Consider the following 17,738-nt stretch of genomic DNA (forward strand, 5'->3'; position numbering starts at 1 on the left):
AAAAAAAACTTTAGAGAGAAAGAGAGAGAGAGTTTCATTAATCTTGTAAATGTATATAAAAAGAAGAGTCTTAGAGCTTTATTTATTGAAAAAATTTTGGCACTATTCACGGTTATGATTTGCATAGTACTAACTATTTACGGTTATTATTTACACAGTAAGATTCTGACATGAACAGTAATTTTGACTGACTTGCATAATAATTTTAACCTAGGTGAACAGTTACTATTCATAACAAAAATAACAATTATTTATAATAAATACTGAGTTTAGGACTAATCATGCAATTATCTCAATAATAAAAAAAAAATCCTTATGTGGAGAGTGGGATTTAAACCCACGCGACCAAACCTTAAACTGGCGCCTTAGACCAACTCGGCCATCCCCATTTCGTAATTATGGAAACAAAACCTGTTAATAGAGCTGAATTCACTCTCCCACTCAGTTTTAACAAATCAAATGACCAAAACCCGCCATTTTTCCAACTTGATGAATCTTCGTCCCTCCTCTCACCTCCAAAAACTAACCAGTCTTCTTCTTCTTCTTCTTCACCACCACCAAAAACCCACCATTTCTTCCGTCCTCCAAATCCAAGCTCAGCTCACCACCACCGGCCTCCTCTCCTCCGACCCCTCATGCATTCTCTCTCTCCTCAATCTCTCTCTCTCAACTCCTTCCACTCTCCACCTCGCAGCTCCCATTTTCACTTTCGCCCGCACCAAAGCGCCCAACCGCCTCACATGGCCCCTCATGCTCCGCGGACTCGGCTTACGCGCCGACCCTTTAAAGGTCTTCTCCTTGTTCAGCGCCGTCCAAAGAGTAATCCCAAATGACCCTTTTGTTTACGCTTCTTTGCTCAAAGGTTGTGCCAGGTTGTCGGCTTTGCGAGAAGGGAAGTCGGTGCATTGTCGGGTTTTGAGAATTGGATTGGATTGGAATGTCAATCTGGTGAACAGTTTGATAAGTTTGTATTCGTGTTCCAGGTTTTTGATTGGGTATGCACGCGTTCTGTTTGATGGAATGTCTGATAAGAGTGTTGTTACGGTTAATTCTATGGTTTCCGGGTTGGTGAAGAATAAGTTGTTTGATGATGGTTTGGGTTTGTTTAAGCGAGCTTTGGCGGGGGTTTTCGGAGGGGCAGTGAAGCCGAATTATGTTACTTTGGTTGTTTTGGTTTCTGGGTGTGTTGAGGTTGGAAGATTTGGTGTTGGAAAGTCTCTCCATTGTTACTGTTGTAAGACGGGGTTGGGTTTTGCGGTTGAGGTGTGTAATGCACTCATTGATTTGTATTCAAAGTTTGCGTGTATGGATGAGTCGTCGGTGTTGTTTGATGAAATGGCCGAAAGAGATTTGGTTTCGTGGAACACTATGATTTCTAGCTGCGCTTTGAATGGGAACTGCGCGGGAGCTTTCTCTTTGTTTAAAGAAATGAGAGCAAGGGATGTGGGGTTTGACAGAGTATCCTTGATTAGTTTGATTTTGGCTGCGAGTAGTGATGTAGATCTTCATATGGTAAAGATGGCTCATGGTTTTATAAAAGCTATTGGAATAGAGATCACTCTACAAATTGGGACCGCGCTGATTAACATCTATGCAAAATGTGGTTCCATAGACTCTGCTAGAAAGATTTTTACTGAAATAGATGATGGACATATTGTGTCTTGGAATTCTATGATTCACGCATATGTTGGATGTGGGCATGATAATGAGGCTTTAGAGCTCTTCAGTCAAATAAAATCGAGAAATTTAAAACCGGATGAAGTGACAATGCTAGGACTAATCTTAGCTTGCCGCAACTCCGGGGAATTGAATCATGGCGTTGACATTCATTCTTACATCGAATCCTGTAGTCATCTCAATCAGAGTGGCATATTACACAATGCTCTTATTGATATGTATGCAAAATGTGGTGACATGACACAGGCTAAGGTTGTGTTTGATAAGATGCCTAAAAAGGATGTTGTTTCATGGACCTCAATTATAGTAGGTCACGCAGTCAATGGCCAAGGGGAGGAAGCGCTTGTTGCTTTCAGGAGAATGGAAGCTGAGAAAGTAGAGCCAAACTCCATTACATTTCTTGGCCTTCTCTCTGCGTGTGATCATGCTGGCTTGGTTGAGGAAGGTAAAAGGTTTTATGATACTATGTGTAATTTTTACCATATTTGGCCGAGAATCGAGCACTATGGATGTGTTGTTGATATGCATGCACGATCTGGGAGGCTAGAAGAGGCTCACAAGCTTGTAAAGAGTATGCCTGTCGAGCCAAATTCGGTTATTTGGAGGATGCTAGTCAGTGCTTGTAAAGTTCACAGTAATTACGATATGGGATCGAACTTAATCGGTGAGCTAACAGAACGAAAGGCATTATATAGTGCTGAAAATCATGTTGTTTCTTCCAACTTTTATGCTGAAACAGGAAGGTGGGGTGATGTTTTAAACGAAAGAAGCTTCATGGCCGCATGCAAAGCTACAAAAATTGCTGGTAAAAGCTCGATTTCCAATTTTTCGGAATGAAAGTCCGAGGTGTTGAGCTTGTACTTAAGTGATGCTATTACGGATGCGAATGCAAAGTGGGCAACAGAATTGAGGAATTTTAAGTGTTGTTCAATTCATTCAGTTAGCTATTGGTCTCAAATACACCTGATTTTCACAGTGAAAAGAAGAGTCATATTGGTCTTGAAGCTATGAACCAATTTTCTGTTTAGGCTATTGGTCTCAAATTGGACCTCATTAATGCTTTACATATCGTACTGCCTATCACATTCAAGAAAATTTCGTAATATTCAATAGGATGTAGACAGCAAATTAAGTGATTATGTGGGAAAGAATCAAACTATAGGAATTTCAAAAAAAAAAAAAAAAACTCCAAAGATGGTGAAAGGTGAAAAATAGTTAGTTTATTTTATTTTATTTTATATTTTATATTTATTATTTTATTTTTTGTTATGAGTGAAAAATAGTTATGTAAATTGACTGGTTGTGTACGGGTTAATGCTGATCTAAGTAAATGATTTGATTTATGCTTTCAAAATATGTTATGGCCTAGACCAAAGTATGTGTTACACAAGAACAATCCCAAATCTTCTGACTTTCATAAACTGAAATCGTCAACCATGCTTCCCTTTATCAATTCATTGTCTTTGCAAATGGGCCAGTGTTCCCTACTTTAACATAGAATACACGAAAATAAATTAAAATCTGTAAAATACTGCCTGTATCCCTTTTGATTTTTCTCTTTTAAAAGCAACACAGCAAAAACCTCCCTCGCCGTTAGTCGGAGAATGGAAACAGTCACCGGAACTCATAGTAAGCTCAATATTTTGTCTTAGTTATAATCGAGAGAACACTCGCGGTCATCATTAAGAACGACACTACTGCTTGAGGATGGCCCTTGCCAATGGTTACCATTTGAATCTGTCTCCAAATTGTTGTTCATCATCAAGTATTTCAGGTCGTTACTCTCATGCTGTACCTTTCCAGTTATCTCTAAGCACATACCATTTGGAAAGCTCTTATTTGGCTGTCTACTTTTAGCAGGGTTCTTAATGGGGCCTGGATCCATGAATATTGGTTGAATTTTAAGAGTTGGATTTGGCTTAATTCGATTCAGTTCTCTTTCGTCCGGTGCCCTCAATATGCTGTTCTCCGATTCCAGTTCCTCAACTTCATCTTTATTTACAAGGACCTGCAAGACACCTACAGGTTAAAATGGAAAAAAAAAAAGAAACCCTCCAAGAGAAGCTGCAGTGAGCAACGTGAAACGGTGAAAGGAACAGAAGTGTAAAGGTGAGCAGCATTTTTAAGCATCTATAAGCAACTTTGTTCACTAATACTATAATTGAGTAGCTCGTTGTTGCAGCTCGACCAAAGATTTAAAAGAAATATATATATATATATATATTACAAGAAAAATGAATTATGAGAAGAGAAAATCTTTCATTTCAATGAATGCAGAGAGGGGACACTACGGTTTTGATAAACTCGATAAAGAATACAAAGAACAGTTTAGAGAAAGGCTACGCAAGATTTATGCACAAACAAGCTAGGTCACAAGCTTGATCACTGTTATTAATGGCGGAATTACAGAATCACAGGTTTGGATATGGAGGTGTTTGAGTGACCCCTTGCACTTCTTAACCAAACTTGTCTAAGAAGTTCTGAGAATGATCGAATGAATCCCTTCTCATGCTTTTCTAGACTATTTATACTATTCCTCTTCCTACTAACTATTTCCCACTTAACAACCACGGCCTAACCAACTAACTACTAGCTATCCCCATCACATCCTCCCCCTTGACTTGCCAGCTCATCACTCTTCTAAGAAATGCCTCCCTGAGCTACATCTCCACTGCCTTCCCCTGCTCCTGCCGCACTTCTCACGAACTCTCCTCCGCACATAGGTAAAACGCAAAGGAGGCTTATCATTACCTGCACCCCAAAGACGCACCTTGTCCTCAAGGTGGAAATGAGAAAACTGGCGATCGATGGCCTCATAGGGCTCCCAAGTCACATCATGTGCCGGAAGATGTTCCCAACGAATTAAAACCTCAGAGTCAGAATGTCCCCTTGTCACGCGTTGGCGCACGCCCAATAAAGCCTCTGGTGTGACACGCGATTCCAAATCACCTGTCAACTGTGGTGGAATCGTAGACACAGCCTGGCCATGGCCAACAGTGCGGCGCAGCTTAGAAACGTGAAATACCGGGTGAATGGCGGCCTCCTCCGGCAGGCAAAGACGATACGCTACAGGACCAACTCAGGTAGTGATAGCAAAAAGGCCATAGAAACGTGGACTTAACTTCTCATTGCGGCATCGGGCTAAAGACACCTAACGGTAGGGACACAACTTAAGGTACACTAAGTCACCAACCTCATACTGCACATCTCGGCGTTTACCAGCAGCCACCGATTTCATTCACTGCTGAGCCCTAAGCAAGTGAAACTTAAGTAAGTCCAACATGGCATCTCAGTCCTGCAATTGTTGATCCACCGAATCCATCGCGGACGTTCTGAGGCCATAGCGCAACAAAGGAGGTGGAGCACGGCCATAGACCACCTGAAAAGGAGTAGTGCGTGCTGCGGTATGAAACGAGGTATTATACCAATATTTAGACCAGACTAACCACTTGTGCCATTGCCCTAGTTTATCTGATGTGAAACAACGCAAATAGGTTTCGACACACCGATTAACCACTTCTGTTTGACCATCAAATTGTGGGTGATAAGCGGTGCTGCGCGTGAGGGTAGTTCCCATCTGCTTGTGAAGTTCTGTCCAAAAATGATTGAGGAATATACGATCACTGTTGGTCACGATTGTACGCGGAACACCATGGAGGCGAACGTATGAAACACTTAGCTACCGTTTCAGCCGAGAAATGATGCTTAAGGCAATGAAGTGACCATACTTGCTAAGCCTATCGACAACCACCAAAATAGTGTCGAATCCCTCTGAACGGGGCAACCCCTCAAAAAAATCCATTGAAATATCATCCCACACTCGTTCGGGAATGGGCAAAGGCTGTAACAGGCCACTAGGGGCTAATGTGGAAGCTTTGCAACGCTGGCAAACGTCACATGCGGCCACATACAAGGTCACATCCTTCTTCATGCCCCACCAAAACCAATCCGCTGCCAGGCGTTAGTATGTCTTAACGGCACCCGAATGGCCTCCTAGAACCCCGTCATGGTAAGAGTGAAGCAGTTTAGGAATGAAAGGCGAACCCCTAGGCACTACAATTCTGCCATTATACAACAATCGTCCCTGCACTAGGGAGAATCCAGGATAGGCCTCGGACTAGAGCTGTAATGCTGAAGTAATCTGGCCGAGTTTCTCATCTTGCAACACCTGTTGCTGTAGCTCTTGTGTGTTGACAATGGAAGAGACCAACAGGGCACTCAACCCCGGAGAGTAGACAATACGAGAAAGAGCATCCGCGGCGCGATTTTCCTGTCTAGGTTTGTATTGAATCTCAAAATCATATCCCATCAACTTAGCGAGCCACTTTTGGTGCTCCATACTCACAAGGCGTTGTTCCAGCAAATACTTAAGGCTACGTTGGTTAGTGCGAATCACAAAATGTCGGCCAAGCAAATATGGCCGCCACTTTTGAACTACCAAAACAATGGCCATCAATTCCCTCTCATAAACCAATTTACCTTGAGCCCGCGGAGACAAAGCTTGGCTAAAGTACGCAATGGGTCGCTGGTTCTGCATCAACACTACACCCACACCAAACCCAGAGGCATCAATTTCAAGCACAAACAGTTTTGTGAAATTAGGAAGAGCCAAAACCGGAACGGAGGTCATGGTGCATTTCAAACAAGAAAAGGCCTGATAAGCTTCTGCAGTCCACTGGAACCCATCCTTCCGAAGTAAATTTGTTAAAGGCCCTGCGATGTGGCTGTACCCCGCGACAAACTTCCGGTAGTACCCCGTCAATCCCAAAAATCCCCGCAAGTCACGCACGGTGGTCGGGGTAGGCCAATTCAGCATTGTGTCTATCTTGGCCGGATCCGCAGACACGCCTTTGCCCGAGACAATGTGTCCTAAATACTCCAAAGATTGCTGTCCAAAACTACATTTCTTCGCATTCGCAAAAAGATTGTGCTGTTGTAAAACCACTAACACTTGATCTAAGTGGTGAACATGGTCCTCTAAGGTCCGACTGTAAACAAGTATGTCATCGAAGAAAACTAAGACAAACTTACGGAGGAAAGCTCACAATACCTCATTTATGAGTCACTGGAAAGTTGTTGGAGCATTTGTAAGCCCAAATGGCATCACCAAAAACTCGTAATGTCCCTCATGTGTGCAAAAAGCCATTTTGGGCACGTCCTCCGGTTTGACTCGAATATGGTGATATCCCGATTTAAGATCAATATTGGAAAAAATTGCAGCCCCGTGAAGCTCATCGAGGAGTTCATTAATAATCGGAATAGGGAAACCGTCACTGTCTCGTTGTTTAAAGCCCGGTAGTCCACACAAAGACGCCAACTTCCATCCTTTTTCTTAACCAAAAGAACGGGACTGGAATATGGACTCACACTAGCCCGAATAATTCCTGCTTCACCCTAGCCCGAATAATCCCTGCTGCTAACATTTCGCCGACCAACTTCTCAATTTCTTCCTTCTGGACCTGTGGATATCGGTAAGGTCGTACATTAATCGGGGAAGTTCCCGCCTTTAGTACTATCGCATGGTCCTTCGCACGTTCCGGCGGCAATTCTGTAGGCATCTCAAACACCGAAACTCTACAGTGAAACACCTCAACCAACTCCTCGGGTACCTTCCTATTGCTTTCCTGAGTACTCAACCCCATGTTGTTCAATTCAAGCCACAACCCTTGTCCCTCTTGACTAAACGCTCGCTGTAAGGCCTTTAAAGACACTGAAGACCTATTTAATCCGGGGTCCCCTTTCAAAGACACTTGACGGTTTCCCATAGTGAATTTCATGGTCAAATTCTTCCAATTCACCGTCATTACAACAAGAGTCTCCAGCCACTGAATGCCCAAAATCATATATGAACTTCCTAACTCAAGAGGCAAAAAATCCTCCACAACTTCTATCTCCTACAAAGTGACCACGACACCCCTGCATACTCCTTCGCCCTTAACAGACATTCTAGTCCCCATAATCACACGTTCGGTCCACCGGCAACTCCAATTTCCCCACCAATTCAACAGAAATGAAATTGTATGTAGCTCCACTATCAATCAAAACTATTACCTCATTTCCACGTAGTATTCCCTTAAGTTTCATGGTCTTTGGCGATGTAAATCCGAGGGTGTCCAAGTGGTTATAAACCCATATGCTAAGCCCATACTTTAGCAATGTGGGACTCAACCAGAATCCTAACATACCACCACGCTTACGACACCGACGTCCACGGCGGCCCACTCTGGCCTTTTCAGGTCGCCCCTTCCACAACGTGGGCCTGAGGTGGGGCATGCTCTGATACCAATTGATAAACTCGTAAAGAATACGAAGAACAGTTTAGAGAAAGGCTACGCAAGATTTATGCACAAACAAGCTAGGTCACAAGCTTGATCACTGTTATTAATGGCGGAATTACAGAATCACAGGTTTGGATATGAGGGTGTTCGAGTGACCCCTTGCACTCCCTAACCAAACTTGTCTAAGAAGTTCTAAGAATGATCGAATGAATCCCTTCTCATGCCTTTCTAGACTATTTATACTATTCCTCTTCCTACTAACTATTTCCCACAACCAACTAACTACTAGCTATCCCCATCACATCCTCCCCCTTGACTTGCCAGCTCATCACTCTTCTAAGAAATACCTCCCTGAGCTGCATCTCCACTGCCTTCCCCTGCTCCTGCCGCATTCTTCTCACGAACTCTCCTCCGCACATAGGTAAAACGCAAAGGAGGCTTATCAGGTTTTCTTCATGTGTTTAAACCTGGGTGTTAATCTGTTTATTGGTATCTTCTCCCCTATGGTTGTGGGACAAAAGGCCAAAATATGTCTTTGAAGCATACATGAACAATTTTCGTGTGAGATATTCAAGCACAAATAGAATAGTATAAATAATCGAGACTATGATTCATATGTATTAAAAAAATAAAAATCGAGACTGAACCATTGCTGCAATTAAATTAAAACCCATAGAGGAGGATCGTCTAGAAAAGATTTAAAACCTTGCGGCCGACCAAGTCAAAAGCCACAACTACTCTACTTCGCTTTGCCTTCTCTGCTTCTTCAAGCTCCTCTCGTTTCTTCCTCAGCAGTTCCTTTTCCTGGAATGGAAGGAGGGGAATTACAAGTTATAACCATATTACATGCATACACAAAATACAATTATGGAAGCACAGTTTGATTTACCTCCATCGACAGCCAACTATTTCCCTCGATCTCATAGTAATCACTCTGGTCATCAATAACTGTAGTACGAGCTGCAGAATTTCGGTCATAATCAACGAGTCTCTTCGCATAAGCTTCAGCGGCTGCTTCAGCATCTGTTAGGGCAGACAGGCTTTCATCCAGACCAGCATAGCTGCTCCCTTCCTTCAGCACAAGAGCGCCGCAGAAATTGCAAGGGCCCTCTCCCTCTTGTTCACATACTATCTTGCCACAAGATAAGCAATTGCTTACCAATCTATGTTGTCGGGCTTGGCAAGAGCATGGCTTTCCCTCTTGGAAAACAATTGATCCTTTCGCAGCCTCTGCAAGTGATACAACTTTCCCAGCTTTCTTCTTTTTGTTATTAGCACTGCCTTGGTTCCCTTTATGCACGCTTTTTGACTCGCTCATCTCAGCCAAAACCTGATTACTCCGATTAGTCAAAGTTGCATTCTTTTTTGCTTCTGTCTGATAATTGGGAGCTGTAACGACTTTTGGGGTTCTCATATGTTTTTTTGTTCCGCTAACAGAACCTACGTCGGAGGGTGGCTTGACATATGCCTGCAATTGCGACGTTGGAACGTCTTGGCTATTGCTGTAGGGATACGAGTGACCTCTTCGCCGTAAATATTCCTCAATTACAGTTCTGCCGGCCTCCTGCCCTATAATATTCTGCAGATGAAAACAAGAATAGAGATGTGCTGAAGCTATGATATATTTTGCAAGAAAATAGGAAAAAATAAATGATAACATAAAGGAAACCGAAAGGCAGAGTGCAAAATTTCAAATGAGAAAGTATGTTGAAGCCTCGAAGGCCAATATGTTCAGTAAGTTCTATTACATCAATTATCAATAAAAAAGACCACATCTTCTCCATGTCCTGATTTGTAAAAAAAAAAAAAAAAAAAAAAAAAAAAAAAAAAAAAAAAAAAGGAGTGCTCAGGAATCAGTTCAAAACTTAAGCGTGGACAGCTGAAAAGTTTCATTCGAGTCCAGTGCCATCACCAGCAAAACATCATGTGTTCCTACTCATATCTTAGGCTAATCAAAACACTATCATACCCACAAATCGATGAAATATTCCTTAATTAAGATAAATAAACCCAATACAAATTGGTTCTTATTATAATACTTTATCTCATAAAGCAAAGTTTTAGCCATTAATTGCTTGCCACTAATTGCGTTTGTCCAAATATCATCAGCAACAAGCACCAACCAACAACAAAAATCAATTAAAGAAACTAAAAGTCACACTACGAACAAGAGGAACTCTAAGTTAAATAAAAAAACTTTAAATCGAAATCATAAAGTTTAATTCTTTCACTACACAATTGTGCAACTTCGTCCGCATTGAATTAGAATAAAACAATCATCCAGTAAAAAACTTTCAAAGAAATCGGGAATTATTATCAGTGTTCTCTGATTCTTTTTTTTTTTTTTTTCGTTTTCGTTTCAAATTAAGACCGATCAGTTCAGCTCTAATTTCTAGAGAGAGAATCTTAAAGAGAGAGAAACTTCTTTACGTCGAGATACTCTTTGGCGTCCTGAGGGTGAGCGAGCTCGCAGTAGGAGACTAAGCCGGAAATCATGTCGGTGTCGAGAGCCAAACCGGTTTCCATCTTCTGGCACAGATCGCCCAACGCTTTCTCTAACCATTCTCCTGAAGATTCCATTATCTTCTTCTTCTTCTTCTTCTTCTTCTTCTTCTCCCTCTTGTGGTTTGTTTTGGCTTTTTGGCAGCGAAGGGATTGATTATACCCTACTTCGCGCTTCCAGAAAATCACATGTAGCCGTACTTGCTATTGCCACGTCATAAATTGTGTCCAGTTGTGCTGACATGGCAGATTGAGACTCGCTTCTGACGGGACCCACTCCTTGTGTCTTATAGGATGGAGACCGCCAGAGAGGGAAAAAAAAGAATTAAAATAGTCCCAGCGATTTATCTTCAATCTCACTTTGTCCGTTAACTTCGTTGATTTGAGTTTGTAATTCAAGTTAAGATGTAATTTTATGTGAGAGTTTTTTACTGTAGTAAAAAAGTTAAATGTGATTGTTTGTGAGAACTTTTTACTGTAGCAAAACTTGAATTCTAAACTCAAATTGGTGAAGTAAACGGGGCCTTAATTTTTAAAATATTTCACAATTAATTTTTAAGATTTTATTATGTCTTAGTTTTGGTCTTTCTATTTACTATAATATGTGCAAATTAGTAACCAAAATTGGAACAGTTAAAATTAGAGATTGTGCGACCAAAATATATGATGAAATTAACTTCCGTTTTTTGCATTATTTTAGGCCCTAAATTGTAGATATTTCTAATTTTGATCCTTACTTTACATAGATTTTATCAAATATTTAACACCTAACTAATAAAAGAATCAAAATTAAAACAAAATAAAATTTTAAAGACTAACTTTGAGATGTTTTAAAAGTTGAGGACAAAAATGAGATTGCAGATAAACTTCAAGGATTATTTATGAATTTAACCCAAAAAAAGAGAGAGTTCATTGTATTGATACACCATAAACTTAACATTTTTTTTTTATAACTTGGGCATAGGAGATTTGAACTTGTTACCTTACAGTGAATTAGGTGTGAAAGTACTTGTAGATTATGCCTGCAACTTAACGGTGTTCAGTAACTTTGATTATAAAACGAAATTATCACAAGATTTTTATTAAAATAAGGGATTATTATTATTAGTGTCCCTGAATTTTAGGGTTATTCCCAATTTTTTCTATAAACTTTAAAAACTCTCATTTTACCTTTGAACTTTGAATTGCTCTTACTAATCCCTTCTGTTGCAATTTGTGTTAAAATAAGACCAAAAAAAGAGATTAAGTGTTGCCATGTGGTTCTTATATGTTTGTTTCTAACAGAAATACCACGTGATTACATTACTCACTTTTTTCAATCAGTTTTTAATATAAATTACAATAAAAGAGGTTAAATTAGAATAATTTAAAATTCATAAGATAAAGTAAGAGTTTTTAAAATTTAAGAGATAAACTGAAAATAATTTTAAAATTCATTTGACACCAAAGACAATAATCTTAAAATAAAATAAATATACCATAAACTTTTTGTTAGTTAGCAAGTTACTTGTGAACTTGAATATTCCATGCGTGTTTAGATGGATAAGAAAGCTTTTTTTTTTTTTTTTCTTTCAAGTACTCCTCGTTTTTCTTGTGTATCCTTTCTTAGATTTTAGATCATGTGCAAACACATGAATTTTCGGTTAAAAAAAAATCATCGATTATCAATTTGACTACTAATTGAAGAACTTAATCGTAGAATTGAAAGTTTGAGGATAACTAGTCAATCAACAGAACCATTAACGTCATCCCAAAAAAAAATTTAGCACTCGTTCACTTGTACTAACTTAAAAAAAGTTTGAGCTCAAGTTAAAATTTTATTTAAGTTCATATTTTTTTGTAAAATTTAAATTTAAACTTGAGTTTTAACTTCAATTTGGGGCTAAAATCTGAGTTCAAGTTCCCCATTTAACTAAAGTTTTTAAACTCAAACTCAAGTTAATGAACAATATTTTTTATTCTTAAAAACGTCATAACTTTTTCGTTTTGATTCCAATGGAGATGACTTTTTTCTATGTGTTCTCAACGAAAAAACGAATAAAATCCTACTCATATACCCTATTAAAATTTTTCATAACTATTGAGTTTTTATTAAAATACCATCTAAATATAAATTCAAATTTTGACCAACGCAAACACAAAATCAAATAGATTATCAATTCAAATCATAATTCACAATGTGCACATCAAATAATCTTCCCATTCTCCTTCTCTTCGAACAAATTATGTTAAGATTTCGTTTGAAAACCCTGCACCCACCCAGCTCCACAATAGCCCCAAATTAAAAGAGAATTTTATATTTGAGAAAATTTCATATTGTTATCTTGTGTTTTAGCGTAATTGTCTTTTGATAATCTGTATTTTTAATAATGTTAAATTTGTAAATGACATTTTGATTAATCATTTTTAACACCCTCGGACTATTTTTTGGATGTAAAATGTCAAATTTATCTTTTTGAGAGAGAAAATACTATTTGGAGAGAGATGTGTTTATTTTAAGTTTTTATTTTTTTAAGTTTTAAATGTTAAAAATTATTTTCAGTATTTTTTAAATTTATTAGTTTTTTGGTTAATTATGAAAATGGTAAATTTGAGATTTTACATTCTAAAAAAATGATCTTAAAGTACTAAAAAACTTTTTTATCAAAACGTCAAAGTAGTAATTCAAAATTGTTGAAAACACATAGTACCCAAAGACGGTTAGGTTAAAATACATGGTGCTAATATGAAATTTTTCCCTTATATTTTATGTAATCATATTCGTCGAATTTTTTACAAAAGCCCAAAAATTTAAAATTCTCAGTGTAATTTTCTCTAAGCAATAAAATACTTATTTTAAGGCCCTTTTTAGATTGGCTTGAAATAAGCTGTTTTTGGCTTATTTAGTCCAAAAGCCGTTTTTGGACCTATTTGAATGGACAATCTTAAAGTACTATTGACTTTTTATAAGCACTTCTAGAACAAGAAATCTCCTTAGTACTTATGAAAAACTTTTTTATTTATATTTTTAACCTTTTATTTATGAACAATAAATTAAATATCTCATAAATATCATTTTATTACATTACTTTTTATAAAAATAAGTAATTTTGACTTTTTTACTCAAACAGGTTCAAAAACTCTTTTTAAATATAAAAGTATTTTTTCGGACACTATCCAAATACTAATTAAAAAGTTTAAATTTATGTTTATCTTCTTTTACTACTTAAAAGCATAAATACAAATTACCCCAAATGAGCCTTAAGAATTTTCTTTTTTTTTTTTTTGTTTTTGGTAGGATTTGCAAAGGAAGATTCAAATTTCACTTTTGAGCCTATATTGTTGGGTTTTCCAAGAATTTTTAACTAATGATTATTCTCAGAGTCAGCTTAACATGAGCCAGCCTAACATGAGTGAGGGAAATAGACAAAATTGTAAAGAGGAATTTTAAATAGAAGACAAATAAATAGAAAAATATTTTCTATGTGATGTACGAGCCAGTTTGGCATTATTGTATTTTTGAAAACTTTTACTTAGTAAAAAGTTGTTGCGACAAAAAATATATAGATGTTTGATATATTTTTTTTTATAAAATTGTTGTCAATATTAGAATTAAAAATTTATTTAATAAATAGTATATATAATTATTGAAAATATGTATAATGATAAAAATAAACACACTTAAGCACACATATATAAAGTTAGTTTCATTTATATTTTTATAGTCATATTCATAATATAAAAAAATATAAATTTTAATTTTATTAACTAAAATTTTTCTTGAAAATAAATTGCTTTAAATCAAGGTTAAAATATATTTATCTACTAAATTTCTTATTTATTGTTATTTTTAAATAATTTAATAATTATTAAAATATTTGAGTAAAATTTAGCATAGTATTCTTATTAAAAAATTTTATTTTTGAATAACTATTTTAAACATATATTTTGTTAATTTGGTATGGAAAAAGTAATATAGGTAGATTATTAATAAATTTTATTATTAAGATTATCTTAGTAAATTTAAACAATGAGAACAAAATCTACTGTGTAAAAGCGATTTCTAACCTTCTTCTGTTTAACAACAGTTTTTATAAGCCATTAAATAAAAGCAGGATTTACCAATATTGTAATTTTTTGTAGCTTCTTTAAAAAAATTAAAACCAATCTCTAAAAGAAATGTCGAACGGATCGATATTCAGTTAATTATGTTTACACTTACATTTTTTTTCATAACCCTTTTAAATAAAACAAGCGTTGTCAATCTTGCTCTTTTTTCTAATATGAAATGAGATTCACTCATTACTTTCACTTGCTTCTTTTCTATTTGTTTTTTTGAAAACTTTGAAGATCTCTTTTATGTTAATCATTCTATAAATTCAGCTCAACAGGATTATGATACTTTAGACAAAATTGCAGTGTGATTCAATAACTTATTTTTATAGTATCTTTAAGTTGAGTCTCAACTTGAATATTATCATCTGTCTCTTTATTTTTATTTTATTTACAATCCATAGGTCTTCATTTCGGTATCATTACTAAATGAAAAATGGTTAAAAATGGCTTTTATTTATTTATTTATTTATTTGTATCTACCGTTTTGGAATAATGATGCATGTTTGTAATCCTACACTTTTACATATTTTGGTAATCCTTTTAAATAGAAGTAGTATTGTCAATAATGTTTTCCATTTTTTGATGTGGGATTCAATTAGTTAATACTTTTACTTACATATTTTTTATTGATTTTTAAAAACTTTAAAATCTCTATTCTGCAATTTAAATAGTTTTTCAAATATATATTTTCTAACCTAAGTTTTCCATACTCTTTTTTCGAATATAGTTCCATACTAAATTCTTGTAAGTTATTTTAGGCCCATTTATTTCTTAGTCTGAATCAATTTTAAGTCTCGTTTATGGGGTTTTAAAATAATTAGGCTAAGGAATGAATGGGTGATGGAGAATCCAATCCTAAAATCCTATGTTTGCCTTTTAGGAGTCTTAGAAACCCTTTTCTCAGCCTTTGGAGACTCGAAAATCCGAAATTTAAGTTGTGGAACCTTCCTATCTGACACCAGATGATAAATTTTTCCACTCCGGAGCATGCAAGGAATCGTCTCCATGATAGTTGTTGTTCCGAAGGCATCACCGTGGACGCCCCCATAGAGGCATCACTGCATATGCCACCATGAAGATACTTCCCGTGCTCTAAGAAACTCCTATGTGACCAAATATACCTCCTATGCTCTGAGAGACTCCCTTGTGTCTGAAATTTCTTCCCGTGCTCCATAGTGATTGAACTTTTTAGCCAAAATCGGAAGGCAGCATTCTGGAGCTAGTCTGGTGTGTGTTCAGACCTCTGGAAATAAAAACGCATCCGGAGCACCAAATTCAGTCAAACACTCCATGATCTCCAGACTTAGGGAAGGTTCGCTGTCTGGATTTGGTCTCCAAATACACAATTTGTTTGCCAACTTGTTTGTTTAAGATGAAGGTTATCTGATGCAAGTACTCCGGAGGGAAAAGGTTCGTACACCCCTCTAGGAAGGCATGATCGTACGGCTCTGGAGCAACCGCAAAAATCTTTAAAACTTCTCCTATAAATACTCTTAACTTTTTTATTTCAATGGGGACCAGGGACCTCTTTTGGGATTTTTGGAAAGTTTTTCTAACAATTGAGTTCATCTCTCTGAGAGTTGTTCTTTAAACTTGTGCTCTTCGGGTTTAAAGTTCTTCATAGAAATTTCACTTAAAAAGTTTCAAAACATTTCGTTTAATCTGTCCAAACTCGTCTACATGCTACATTTGAATTTTTTGAGGTTTCTTCGGAGGTCCAAAAATCCACCTTTGTGGCTGGACTCCATCGTCTCGGAGCACACTTTTGAAAACCATAAACTTCATCTACTGATACACATTCTCAGAGGCAATATGTGTTTGTTCTCTAAGTATTCCTCTGAAATAGCCTTATCCGCACTTTACGAGTCAGACAACCGCTCCAAAGGCAACCTGTGTTTGCTCTCAGAGTATTCCTCCTCTGAAACAACCTTATCCGTACTTTACGAGTTAGACAGTCACTCCGAAGGTAACCCGTGCTTATCCTTGAAGCATTCCTCCTCTGAAACAGCCTTATCCACACTCTCCGAGTCAAATCTCTCCTTCAATCATACTTCATCCATGCAATCTCCATGACTAAGTTCAACATCTTTCCATATGCATAGTCGAGAGTGTCTCATCAACTTGGCAGCAAAGTGGGTCCTAGAATTTGATTTCTTCAGCTTACTTTGGGCCTGACTGATCCCCTCTTCTTCATTGGAGGTCCTACCGTACAAAGCTCTTCTGTGAACACCACTTGTTTTGTCCGTGTCAACATCGACACCACCGAATCTGGTACTTGCACGTGCATACCTTATACATGTCGTACCCACTGAATCTATCAGGCCCTAAAAAAACATTTAGTGAGGTTAATTATGGTCTTTTTGTATCGAATTTGTGCTCATATGTACATCATGAGTGAAAATTTTTTGAAATTAGGGACCTAAACTTTTCTCCTAAAAATGGTTAACCCAAAATTTCACAAAAATTTCAATCATGACATGTATACAGGGATCAATTCAATGCAAAAGATCAAAATTAGCCTCACTAAACCGTTCAAACTTTTAAATTTATATTCTATTTGACCAACATTACAACTTTCAAAGTTTACGAGATAAATTGACAATATTAAAAGTTGAGTGACTAATTTGTTAAACACGTAAAGTTGAAAGGGTGTCTGTAAAAAAAAGTTATTTTAGTACTAAATAAGTAAATATATCTTAGGGTAAATTGCACGAATGGTCCCCAAACTCTTTAAAAGGTGACAGTTTGGTCCCCAAACTTTTTTTTTGACGAAACGAAGCCCAAACTATTTAAAAGGGTGCAATGTAGTCATTTTCATCAGATGCTGTCCAAAAAGTAATGACATAGTGCATGTGAGATATCACATAGCCCATGTTTTGACTGGAAGGACGAAAATGCCCTTATGTTATTCAAATTTTTTTTAGAGAGAAACAAATTGCCCATTCTTTGGGTGCGTTTGGAATTGGTTCCAAAACGTTTTTGTTTTTTGTATGAAAATGAAAACAAAAACGTTTTTATTTTCATTTTGGAATCATTTCTGAAAATGCGTTTGGTAGTTTTATTCAGAGATTGATTTCAGTTTAAAAAAAACTGAAACTGCGTTTGGTGGTTTAATTTTTGAAAACATGTAATAATATATTAAATAAATAATATTATTAAATATATTAAATAATAATATATTAAATA

General features: G+C 36.8%; 2 protein-coding genes across 2 annotated transcripts; one reads left to right on the plus strand and one right to left on the minus strand.

Moving 5' to 3' along the window:
• The first annotated feature begins 380 nt into the window (after positions 1–380).
• LOC21399010 (putative pentatricopeptide repeat-containing protein At3g05240) lies at positions 381–2,754 on the plus strand. The gene has a single exon (XM_010093203.2). It carries the CDS (start codon positions 460–462, stop codon positions 2,512–2,514), a length of 2,055 nt encoding a protein of 684 aa, XP_010091505.1. The 5' UTR covers positions 381–459; the 3' UTR covers positions 2,515–2,754.
• Positions 2,755–3,002: 248 nt separating this feature from the next.
• Positions 3,003–10,594, minus strand: LOC21399011 (activating signal cointegrator 1). The gene is made up of 4 exons (XM_010093204.2): positions 10,386–10,594; positions 8,845–9,534; positions 8,661–8,759; positions 3,003–3,685 (listed from the first exon to the last, which is right to left on the minus strand). The coding sequence occupies exons 1-4, from the start codon at positions 10,533–10,535 to the stop codon at positions 3,326–3,328; spliced, it is 1,299 nt and encodes a 432-aa protein (XP_010091506.1). The 5' UTR covers positions 10,536–10,594; the 3' UTR covers positions 3,003–3,325.
• Positions 10,595–17,738: the final 7,144 nt, after the last annotated feature.

Source organism: Morus notabilis, unplaced genomic scaffold (genome assembly GCF_000414095.1).
Source record: "Morus notabilis unplaced genomic scaffold, ASM41409v2 Scaffold226, whole genome shotgun sequence".
Classification (NCBI taxonomy): Eukaryota; Viridiplantae; Streptophyta; class Magnoliopsida; order Rosales; family Moraceae; genus Morus; species Morus notabilis.